This window comes from Pristis pectinata, chromosome 34, assembly GCF_009764475.1.
Source record: "Pristis pectinata isolate sPriPec2 chromosome 34, sPriPec2.1.pri, whole genome shotgun sequence".
NCBI lineage: Eukaryota > Metazoa > Chordata > Chondrichthyes > Rhinopristiformes > Pristidae > Pristis > Pristis pectinata.
Genome location: NC_067438.1, coordinates 4,989,672 through 5,002,087, shown reverse-complemented (window position 1 = coordinate 5,002,087; position 12,416 = coordinate 4,989,672). Strand labels below are relative to the sequence as shown.

Genomic DNA, 12,416 nt, shown 5'->3' with positions numbered 1-12,416 from the left:
CTTCAACCATTCGGTTCTTGAACCAACCTGCACAACCCTAATCACTACCTCGGTGTAGCAACACCACTTTGCACTACAATGGACTTTGGGTTTTCTTTTGTTATAATTGCATTCTTCTTTGTAAAATTATGTATAATTTATGTTTAATCTATGTTTTTCTTGTGAATACTGCTTATCTAATACTATGCACCAGTGATGTCCCTGCAGGCAAGTTTTTCATTGCACCTGTGCATATGACAATAAACTCGACTTGGACCCATCCAGTGCAGCTTCCAACTGTGTCACAGGCACTGCCTTCCAGACACCAAACCGAATCATCTCAGATAGGTACAGTGATGGTACAACAGGACTAGTAACCCGGAGGCTTAGGTGGAAAAATCCAGAGAGCCCAAGTTCTAATCCCACCACAGCAGCTGAGGAATTTAAATTCAGCTAATAATTTGGAACAAGCAGTCTTAGTAATGCGGCATTTAGAGTGTTAAAACAGCCATCACAACGTGCAAGACATTTGGATGATGCCATGTTAGTTTTCCTAAAGCACTAAGAAGATATGAACAAGGAGATTGAGCAGACAGAATTGAAGGAGAGAATCTCCGGAATTGACTGATCACAGGATGAACCAAACTGGCATGAGGTTAGGGACAATATCCCATGTAATATTCCCTCAGCTTCCCCATCAACTGGGAAGTTGGCTCGTTCTACTAAGACTCGTGGTCTCAGGGACCTAATAAATTGGAAGCAACAAGACATTGGCCATCTGGTTGCAGTGAGATAACAACTTTCAGTGGCATCCAAGTCAAGTTGAGTTTATTATCATGTGCATAAGTACGGTGAGGTACAGGTACAATGAAAAACTTGCTTGCAGCAGCATCACAGGCACGTAGGTACAGACAACACACAGAATAGAAATTATACAAGACAGTGAAGAGAAAAAAAACTGTGCAAAACAAGGCATTAGTGCAAAAAACAAACCAGAGACAAGTCCACAGTGGTGCAAGTGTGGTCCATAGTGTTCCATTGCTGAGGTAGAGTCATACAGCATGGAAACAGGCCCTTCAGCCCAACTGGTCCATACTGACCAAGATCCCCATCTAGTCCCACTTGACCATGTTTGGCCCATATCCCTTGAAACCTTTCCTATCCATGTACCTTTTAAATATCGTTAATGTACCTGCCTCAATCACATCCTCTGGCAGCTCGTTCCATATACGGACCACCCTCTGGGTGAAAAAGTTGTGCCTCAAGTCCCTATTAAATCTCTCCCCTCTGACCTTAAACCTATGCCCTCTAGTTCTTAATTCCCCAACCATGGGGAAAAAGACTGTGTGTGCATTCACCCTATCTATGCCCCTCATGATTTTATACACCTACACACTGGGGCACAGTGGCCAATTAATCTACCAACCTACTCATTATTGGATTGTGGGAGCACCCCGAGGGGAACCCCACACAGTCACAGGGAGAACATGCCGGAGGTCAGAATCAAACCTGGGTCGCTGGAGTCATGAGGCAGCAACCTATGCCATGAACGCTCCACCAGTTTGGTGTCTGTCTGTTGGTTGCCGAGGGACAACGTTACCTTGGGGCTGTGGGGCACCACCTTAAGAAGCCGTAGCATGTGGTTATCTACTGTTCTATTTTGGTACCAAACTAGCAACTACAGTTCAGACCCAAATACCAGAATAATCACTTCCGCTCACTTGATGCTCACTGTCTGAGATCATAGCTGAAAGTTTCAAACTCTGGAGACCAGTTCTAAACAACTGCAGTGCAGTTGTGTGCAGTTCTGCTCACCACACCATAGGAAGGATAGAGTCACAGAGCAATACAGCCCCGATACAGGCCCTTCGGCCCACCCAGCTAGTCCCAATTTCCTGTGTTTGGCCCATATCCCTCCAAACCCCGCCCCTCCATGTACCTATCCAAGTGCTTCTTAAATGATACCATTGTACCTGCCTCACCCACTTCCTCTGGCAGCTCATTCCATATACTCACCACCCCCCGCGTGAAAAAGTTGACCCTTAGGTCCCTTTTAAATCTTTCTCCTCTCACCCTAAACCTACGCCCCCTACTTTTGGACTCCCCTACTCTGGGGAAAAGACTGTTACCGTCCCCCTTATCTATGCCTCTCATAATTTTATAAACCTCGATAAGATCACCCCTCATTCTCCTACGCTCAATGGAATAAAGACCTAGCCTGGCCAACCTTTCCCTATAACTCAAGGCCTCTAGTCCTGGCAACATCCTCGTAAATCTTCTCTGTGCTCTTTCCAGTTTAACCACGTTTTTCCTATAACAGGGTGACCACAACTGTACACAGTGCTCCAAGTGCAGCCTCACCAACGACTCGTACAACTGCAACACAATGTCCCAGCTCCTATACTCAGTGCCCTGACTGATGAAGGCCAATGCGCTAAACGACTTTTTCACTACCCTGTCTATCTGTGACACCGCTTTCAATGAACTATGCCCTTGTACTCCTAGGTCCCTGGTTCCATTACATTCCCCAGTGCCCTACCATTCATAGTACAAGTCCTACACTGGTTTAACTTCCCAAAATGCAACATGTCACACTTATCTGCATTGAAATCCATTTGCCACTCCTCGGCCCACTTCCCTAAGTGATCAAGATCCCCCTGTAATCTAAGTTAACCTTCTTCACTATCAGCAACACCTCCCAATTTGTCATCCGCAAACTTACCGATCAAGCCTTGTGCATTTGCATCCAAATCATTTATATAAATAACGAATAACAAGGGTCCCAGCACCAGCCCCTGCGGCACACCACTGTCACCGGTGTCCATTCCGAGAAACAACCTTCAACCACCACCCTCTGCTTCCTACCTCTGAGCCAGTTTTGAATCCACCAAACTAGCTCTCCCTGGATTCCGTGGAAACTAACCTTCCAGACCAGTCTACCATGCAGGAGCTTGTCGAAGGCCTTGCTAAAGTCCAAATGGACAACATCCAATGCCCTACCCTCATCTACCTTTTTGGTTACCTCTTTAAAAAAACTCTTAAAAGTTTCACCAAGCATGACTTTCCATGCACAAAGCCATGCGGTCTCTTCCTAATCAGGCTCTGTCTATCCAAATTCTGGTACATCTCATTCATTTTGCCATTTACCTTCACCAACGGGGTAATTTACAGTGGCCAATTAACCTGCATCCCTTTGGGATGTGGGAGGAAACCAGGTTGGTTGAGGCTGGTGTGATGACAACATTCAAAAGACATTTGGATAAATTCATGGATAGGAGGGGTTTAGAGCAATATGTGCCGAACGCGGGCAAATGGGACTAGCTTGCTGGGCACCACTGCCAGTATGGACAAGTTGGGCCGAAGGGCCTGTTTCTATGCTCTACTCTACGACTCTAAGGTGTTCCTTAGGCCCAGGAAACAGATAACAACAGCAACTAAAGTAGGCAGTAAATGTGGCTGCCAGCTCTGGGCACATCATTTTGGGAAGCATCTCAGGGATTTGGGAGAGGCCCCCCATGGAGAACACAACGTTTTAGAGTTTGTAAGTTTAAAGGAGATTTGCAAGGCAAGTTTTTTTTTTAAATATACTTCCAGGAATGCGCTGCCGGGGAGACGTGGATCCTGTGATGCTGCTGCAAGTAAGTTTTTCATTGCACCTGTGCACACATTGTGCATGTGGCAATAAACTCGACTTTGATAGGCACATGAACAGGCAGGGAACAGAGGGATATAGACCACGCACAAGCGATGGGATTAGTTTATGTTGGCATTATGGTCATCACTGACATTGTGGGACAAAGGGCCTCTCTCTGCACTGTACTGTCCTACATCCACTTACAGTCATTCAAGCTGGGATTGGCGTTCTTGATGTAGGCAGAGAACTTTGAGAAGACGTTGCTCCCAGCGGTGTTGGATTCTGGATTCCTTGCTGCAAGGCGTGGGTACCTGAAGGAAAAAGAAATGACAGCCACGTCAAGCCCAAGAAAGGACGAGTGAGGCCAAGGTTACTCCACCCCTCCATTCAATAAGATCACGGCTGATTTGATTGTAATGGGAGTCATACAGAATGGAAAACAGGCCCTTCGGCCCAACTGGTCCATGCAGACCAAGATTCCCGTCTAAGCTAGTCCCATTTGCCCATATTTGGCCCATATCCCTCTAAACTTTTCCTATCCATGTACCTGTCCAAGTACCTTTTAAATGTTGTTAATGTACCTGCCTCTACTTCCTCTGGCAGCTCGTTCCATAATATTGGCCACACTCTGGGTGAAAAACTTGCCCTTCAGGTTCCTATTAAATTCCTCTCCTCTCACCCTAAAACTAGGCCCCTCTAGCTCTTGATCCCCCAACCCCAGGAAAAAGAAGTGTGTGCATTGAGCCCCTCATGATTTTATGCACTTCTATAAGATCATCCCTCATTCTCCTACTCTCCAATGGAAAAGGTCCCAACCTGCTCAACATCTCTCCATAACTCAGTCCCTCGAGTCCCAGCATCATCCTCATAAATCTCCTCTGCACTCTTTCCAGCTTAATGGCATCTTTCCTATAGCAGGGTGACCAGAACTAGACAAAATATTCCAAATGCGGCCTCACCAATGTCTTGTACAACTGCAACATAACATCCCATCTCCTATATGCCTGACTGATGAAGGCCAGTGTGCCAAAAGCCTTCCCTCACCGTCCTGTCTATCAGGAAACAGTGTACTTGTACTCCTAGGTCCATCTGTTCTGCAACATTCTCCAGGGCCCTACCATTCACTGTGAAAGTCCTATCCCCAATTTGCCTTCCCAAAATACAACACCTCGCACTTACCCAAATTAAACCCCATTTGCCAATCCTTGACCCATTCACCCAGCTGATCCAGATCACAATGCAATTCCCAATAACCATCTTCAAGTGCACATTCCCCTCTTCCTATGCTAACCTTTCACCCCTCGGTTGTCAGGAATCTATCGATCTATGCCTTAAAAATATTCCAAGACTCTGCTTCCAATGACCTGCTGGAGAAGAAAGTTCTAAACTCAGACTTCACTTTCTCAAGTGAGGGACAAGCCCTCATGCCAGACTTCTTGTGGATTGAACCCACTGATTTCACCTCAAGTCATAAAATGGGCAACCTCTTTTTTTTCCCAAAAACACCAATACCTCGTTTGAAATGCACCCACAAAAGGAAGAGGAAAAAAAAATTCCAAATAGTGCTCAAGAGGAGTTTTAAGACCGTTTAATCTCTGGAAAGACACTGTACGCCTCAATGCAAGCAGCAACTGAAAGTACAAGGGTTAGTCTAGTGGTTCCCAAGTGATCACCAAAACTCCCCATGCCCAGCACAGCACAGCACAGCATTGTCTTCTGCTATCCTCATTACTAGGCTCATTTATCCCGAGAAAACTGCAATCCAATTGATTCAGTATCCAATTTAGGTGCCGAAAGAGTTATTCTTCCCGAGAGGTGAGAAGGGAGATGCAGAGGCCAGCAAAGGAGAGAGACAGCAATCCCATCTGTCCCATTTCCTCACCCTCTCCATGGCCCTGCAAATGATTGCTTCCAAAGTACCCATCCATTTGCCTTTGGATCTTCTCCATAAACTTGGTTTACCAGGATACTGCTATGATCTTGTGCCAAATTAATTTTAATGACACCTAATCCCATCCACCTGCAAATGATCTGTAATGCTCCATTCCTAGCATATTCATCTAAGATCTATCTAAGATCCTCTTAAACACTTCTATCATATCTGCCTCCACCACCGCCCTGGCAGCACATTCCAGACACCCGCCACTCTGTGTGAAAAAAATTTGTCCTGTACATCTCCTGAGAACTTTCCCTCTCTCACCTTAAATGTATTAGACGTTTCAATCCTGAGGAAAAAGATACCGGCTGTCTACTCTACCTATGCCTCTCATAATTTTATAAACTTCTATCAGCTCTCCCCTCAGCCTCCGCCGCTCCAGAGAAAACAACCCAAGCTTGTCCAACCTCTCCTTATAGCACATGCCCTCTAATCCAGGCAGCATCCTGGTGAACCTCTTCTGCACTCTCTCCAAAGCCTCCACATCCTTCCTATAATGGGACGACCAAAATTGAATGTAATACTGCAGGTGAGGCCTAACCAGAGCTTTATAAAGCTGCAACACAACTTCCTGACTCTTGAACTCAGTGCCCTAACTTAACCACCCTATTGACTTGTGCAGCCATTTTCAGGGAGCGATGGACTTGGTTCAATTAAAGTTGCCTCATAATTGCCAGTTATCTACCTTAGGATGAAACCTTCAGACAACACGTGCGATGTCGACATAAGGGTACGTACTTGGGAGGGCAGAGGTTTTCCTCCAGAAATTCCTCGATTTTGTTGGTGTCCGTCTTCACCTCGTTGTCGTACAGCAGGAATGGTGGCTGAGCCCCTGGAGCCAAATCCTTCAGATACTGGTTCTCAAATTTCCTAAATCCAGGATGTTCAGAGAAGGAAAGAGAGTTTACGGTTAGTAGCGCTGGATGCATTAACTACCCAGGACCACACTTCAGTACAATGTCTGTTGGTCACTGAGGCAGGCACTCAGTAGAGTGTCTGTTGGTCACTGCTGGGGACACATGTTAAACTCCAACAGAAAGCAGAAGGGCCGAATGTCCTCCTGGAGGGCTCCAGGAAAGGGTTCCCAAGGCATCATTACACTGGAAAGAGTGCAGAGAAGATTTAGAGTCACACAGCATGGAAGCAGGCCCTTCAGCCCAGCTGGTCCATGCTAACCAAGATTCCCATCTAAGCTAGTCCCATAGCCCATATCCATCTAAACCTTTCCAATCCATGTACTTGTTCAAAGTACCTTTAAAATGTCGTTAATGTACTTGCCTCAACCACTTACTCTCATTCCCTATCCTGACCACCCTCTGGGAGAAAAAGTTGTCCCTCAGGTTCCTATTAAATCTCTCCCCTTAAACCTATGCCCTCTAGTCCTTGATTGCCCAACCCTGGGAAAAAGACTGTGCACATTTACCCTATCTGTGCCTCAAATTTATGAGAATATCACCAGGACTCTAGGGCCTGAGCTATTGGGAGAGTTTGGGCAGGCTAGGACTTTATTCCTTGGAGCGTAGGAGACTAAGGATTAATCTTGTAAGAGGTGTACGAAGTCATGAGGGGCATAGATAGGGTGAATGCACACAGTCTTTTTCCCCAGGGAAAGAGAACCAAGAATCTCTACACCTCCCCATTTTGACTGCATTCTCCTACTCAGGGCCCAGCTGCCACTCCAGCGCACACCACTAACCTCTTCATGTCCAGCGTGGTGACGTTGAAGGTGACCCCCTTGAGCCAGAGGACCATGAAGAGTCGCTGAGAGAACGGGCAGTTGCCGATGCTTTGTCCATCACTGCCAGCCTGCCAGAGGTAGAGAGAGGGAGGAGAGGAGACAACACACACAGGCGTCAAATCCAAGGGAAAAACTCCACACAGCAACACCTTCCCATTCCGCTCCCCCCTTCCCTCACAATCAAAACCCCACCCAGAGGCGAGGGGCCTCCAACACCATTCAGACCACGGCCCTCTGAGGGGGAGAATGAACGTCCTTCACCCACAGACAGTGCAGTTGCCCAACAAGTATTGTCTTTACCATGGCCCCTTTCCCCCGTCTATAGAACATTGTACAAAGATTGGGGGTAGTCATTTAAAACTGGAGATGCAGAGAAATTTCTTCTTGCAGAGAGTAGCGAATCTCTGCAATTCCCTATCCTGGAGGGTTCTGGAGGCTGGATTACTGGAGATATTTAAAAGTCAAAGTCGAGTTTATTGTCACATGCACAAGTCCATGTGTGCACAGGTGCAACGAAAAACTTACTTGCAGCAGCATCACAGGCACATAGCATTAGAGACACAACATTCACAAGAAAAACATAAATTAAACATAAATCATACACAATTTTTACAAGAAAGAACACAATTAGAACAAAAAAAGGTCAATTTTAGTGCAAAGTGATCAAAGTGGTCATAGTTGTGTAGGTTGGTTCAAGAACCAAATGGTTGAATGGAAGTAGCTGTTCTTGAACCTGGTGGTGTGGGACTTGAGGCTTCTGTACCTCCTGTCTGGTGGTAGCTGTGAGCAGGTGGCATGTCCCAGATGGCGGGGATCTTTGATGATGGAGGTTGCCTCCTTGAGGCAGCGCCTCCTGTAGATGGTGAGGAGGGCTGTGCCCATGATGTATTGGGCTGAGTCCACATATTTTTGAAAGATCGAGGGATTATGAGGAAGCGGTGCAGAAGAGGAGATGAAGCCTGGCACAATCAGCTATGGCCATATTGAATGGCGGGGCAGGCTTGAGTGGCCAGATAGTCTACTCCCACTCCTATTTTCTTACGTTCTTGAAGGGCGTCCACCCTAAATCATGAACTGTTTCTCTTCTCACTGACACTGCCTGACCTGCTGAGTGTTTCCAACATTTTCTGTATTTATTTCAGATTTCCAGCACCTGCACTTTATTTTGATGGTCAATCACTGATGTGGAATGGGGGGGGGGGGGGGGAGGTGTCACTGGGTCCATTGGGAGTTCCCACCTTGGGGTGGAGAGGGGCTGGATATACCAATTTTAAATTTACAGTGTTGCTCACATGAAAGTAAAGAAAGGACCAGAAAAAAATAATTGCAGGTAACTTCCACACCTTTCATGGACTAAACAATATGCTTAAAGTCTTCCGTTAATCAATAGAAATTATGCAAGAATTATAATCCCCTCAACTACAGAGCAGAGATGGCTGCTGATGGTTTGGACATACAACAGCCACAGGGAATTGGCAAACAAAACAAGATCAAATTCCCTGAACAATAGCCACATAGCTCCATGGACATATCCCCTATACAAATGAGACATTTGCAAGAGGGAACAAGATACTCAGGAAGATGAGAAGGATGTGTGATTAAAAGATAGGGCACGGAAAACAACCATTGGTCAGATCGTTGGGGAATGGGAGGGGAGGGGGCCATTCAACCTATCATATTACTGTGCTTGCTTTTTCTAAAGACCTCAACAAAATTGAGTTCAAGAGCCATGAAGTTATGCTGCAGTTTTATAAAACTGAGGTTTGGCCGCATCTGGAGTATTGCATTCAATTCAGGTTGCCCCGTTATATGAAGGATGTGGAGGCTTTGGAGAGGGTGCAGAAGAGGTTCACCAGGATACTGCCTGGATTAGAGGGCAGGTGCTATAAGGAAAGGTTGGATAAACTTGGGTTGTTTTCTCTGGAGCGGTGGAGGCTGAGGGGAGACCTGGTATAGGTTTGTGAGAGGCATAGATTGGGTAGACAGGCAGTACCTTTCTCCCCAGAGTTGAAATGTCCAGTACTAAAGGACATGCGTTTAAGGTGAGAGGGGGAAAGTTCAAAGGAGATGTGAGGGGCAAGCTTTCTTTAAAACAGGGAGAGTGGGTGCCTGCAATGCATTGCCGGGGGTGGTGGTGGACTTAAATTTGACATTTAAGAGGCATTTAAGAGGCTCTTAGATAGGCACACGTATGTGCAGAGAATAGAGAGACATGGACACTGTGTCGGCAGAAGGGACTAATTTAGTTAGGCATTTAATTACTAGTTTAATTACTTCAGTACAACATTGTGGGCCAAAGGGCCTGTTCCTGCACTGTACTGTTCTATGTAGAATGACCCACATTCCCTCTCATTCTACCCTCCTTTTGCCTGTAAATCCTTTAGCAACATTACTCTGCAACGTACAGGACAAACGAGTACTTCTTGTCTTTTCTCTGGAGCGTCAGAGGCTGAGGGGAGACCTAATAGCAGTTTACAAAATCACAAGAGGCAATAGATAGGGTAGATAGTCAGGAGTCTTTCTCCCAGGGTGGAAATGTCAAATACCAGAGGGCATAGCTTGAAGGTGAGAGGGGGAAAGTTTAAGGGAGATCTACGAGGCAAGTATTTTTTTTACATAAGGAGTGGTAGGTTCCTGGAAGGCGCTGTCAGGGGAGGTGGTGGAAGCAGATACGATAGCAATGCTTTAAGAGGCATTAGGACAGACACATCAGGCGGAGTAAGAGAGGGATGTAGACCATGTGCAGGCAGATGGGATTAGTTTAAATTGACATCATGGTCGGCACAGACATTGAGGGCTGAAGGGCCTGTTCCTGTGCTGTACTGTGCTATGTTCTATGGATACAGGAGGCATCAACGAAGGAGGGGGAAAGAAGGAAAAAAAAACAAGAATTGGACAATCTGAGGTGTAGATTTCTTGCCAACGTTCTGTATAATCTCCCCCACCATCTCCAAAAAGGTCCCATGCGCAGGGCAAGGCTCAGGGTACAACACCCAACGCAGAGTGAATTTGCACTTCCACTGCCACAGAACTGCTCAAACACAACGCACCCAGCCGTACCTTTTCTCCAGAATCCACTCACTAAAATGAGGAAGAAGAGGATCTCACTCGCGCCCGTGACCAGAGAGTTTTGTGCTCAGCTCTCTCGAGGGACATGACCCTGCGCAATACGAAGATCCCTGGGACTGACTGACATAGGAGGCCATTTGACTTGGGGAAGCAATCCCATCCCAGTCCAGATGAAGTGTCTCGACCCAAGACATGGAATGTCCATTTCCCTCCATAGATGCTGCCTGACCCGCTGAGTTCCTCCAGCTTTTTCCTGTGTTGCTCTAGATTCCAACATCTGCAGTCTTTTGTCTCCAAGCAACCCCATCAGTCCCACTGACCTCCCTCCTTATTTCCTGAACCCCGGCGATTTATACCCTCACACGCACGCCCATCAACTTTGATTCTTTTCACCACTAAGGGGTAACTTGCAGCAGCTAGTGACCACGTCTTTGGGATGTGGGAGGAAACCGGAGCACCCGGGGGAAATGTGCAAACTCCACACAGACAGTGCCGGAGGCTGGGATCAAACCCTGGTTGCTGGAGCTGGGAGGCAGCAGGGCGAACTGTGCAACCACTGTTGGAAGACGAGAGGAAGTTTAGTCTCGTGGTTGGTTGCATCATGGCCTGGTACAGGAACACCAGTGCACAGGAACACAAAAGGCTACAGAGAGTGGTGGATTCAGCCAGTTCCACCATGGGTACAGCTCTCCCCACCATTGAGGACGTCTACAACAGGTGATGTCTCAGGAAGGCGACATCAGTCATCAGGGACCCCCACCATCCAGGCTGTGCCCTCTTCTCGATGCTGCCATCAGGCAGGAGGTACAGAGGCCTGAAGATCCGCACCTTCAGGTTCAACAACAGCTTCTTCCCCACTGCCATCAGGTATTGGAATTGGTTTATTATTGTCACTTGTACCGAGGTACAGTGAAAAACTTGCCTTGCATACCGTTTGTACAGATCAATTCATTACACAGTGCATTGAGGTAGTACAGGGTAAAAACAATAACAGAATACAGAGTAAAGTGTCACAGCTCCAGGGAAGTGCAGTGCAGGTAGACAATAAGGTATAAGGTCCAAGGTCATAACAAGGTAGATTATGAGGTCAAGAGTCCATCTCATCATATAAGGGAACCATTCAATAGTCTTATCACCGTGGGATAGAAGCTGTCCTTGAGCCTGGTGGTATGCGCCCTCAGGCTCCTGTATCTTTTGCCTGATGGGAGAGGGGAGAAGAGAGAGTGACCCAGGTGGTTGGGGCCTTTGATTATGCTGGCTGCTTCCCCAAGGCAGCGAGAGGTATAGACAGAGTCCATGGAGGGGAGGCTGGTTTCCGTGACGCGCTGGGCTGCGTCCACAACTCTCTGCAGTTTCTTGTGGTCCTGGGCAGAGCAGTTGCCGTCCCAAGCTATGGTGCACCCAAATAGGATGCTTTCTATGCTGCATCGATAAAAGTTGGTGAGTGTCAAAGGGGACATGGCAAATTTCTTTAGCCTCCTGAGGTTCTTGAACCAATCCGAGAAACCCCAACGCTACCTCTACGTTTCTTTTTTCCTCTTTCAACTTGCACTAGTGTTGTTCTGTTCATTTTATCATGCAAGTTATGTATAATTTATGTTAACTTATGTTTTTCATGTCCGTAATATACTGTGCTGTTGCTGCAAAAAGCTAATTTTCATGGCATTTATACCCTATGACAATAAACTTGAACCAATACATTCAATACCCTGCCCGGGTGAGACTGTATGGTCACCAGTTCATTTTTGGCTTGGGACTCTGCTGTATAAAGCTGGAGGGAAGAGTAGGTAAAGGAGGGCAAAATAAAGCAGAGGCCTTTCGTCATCCAAGTGGCCAGAGGAATGAAAGGGTTAATTCATTTCACCCTGTGACTAAACACTAAGAGAAGGAAGGCAGCCAATGGGTGGGTCAGTATCATCCAACGCCTTGTACCTTTGTTGCAATAACCTGACTCAGAACAAATACCTCATTCATGGGCGGGATGACAAGCAGGGATGGGCATCACCAAACAGGGCAGCACAGTGGCACAATGGTAGAGCCGCTGCCTCACAGCTCCGGGG

At 46.8% G+C, this 12,416-nt stretch overlaps 1 protein-coding gene across 1 annotated transcript in view; it reads right to left on the bottom strand.

Moving 5' to 3' along the window:
• LOC127586091 (chloride intracellular channel protein 1-like) overlaps positions 1 to 12,416 on the bottom strand; it is a 40,672-nt gene that overhangs the window by 2,331 nt on the left and 25,925 nt on the right. The window contains exons 2-4 of the mRNA XM_052043902.1: positions 7,246 to 7,355; positions 6,288 to 6,419; positions 3,818 to 3,924 (exon numbers count right to left, since the gene is read on the bottom strand). Of these exons, the coding sequence (XP_051899862.1) occupies positions 3,818 to 3,924; positions 6,288 to 6,419; positions 7,246 to 7,355 (349 nt within the window). The remainder of the gene's footprint in view (positions 1 to 3,817; positions 3,925 to 6,287; positions 6,420 to 7,245; positions 7,356 to 12,416) is intronic.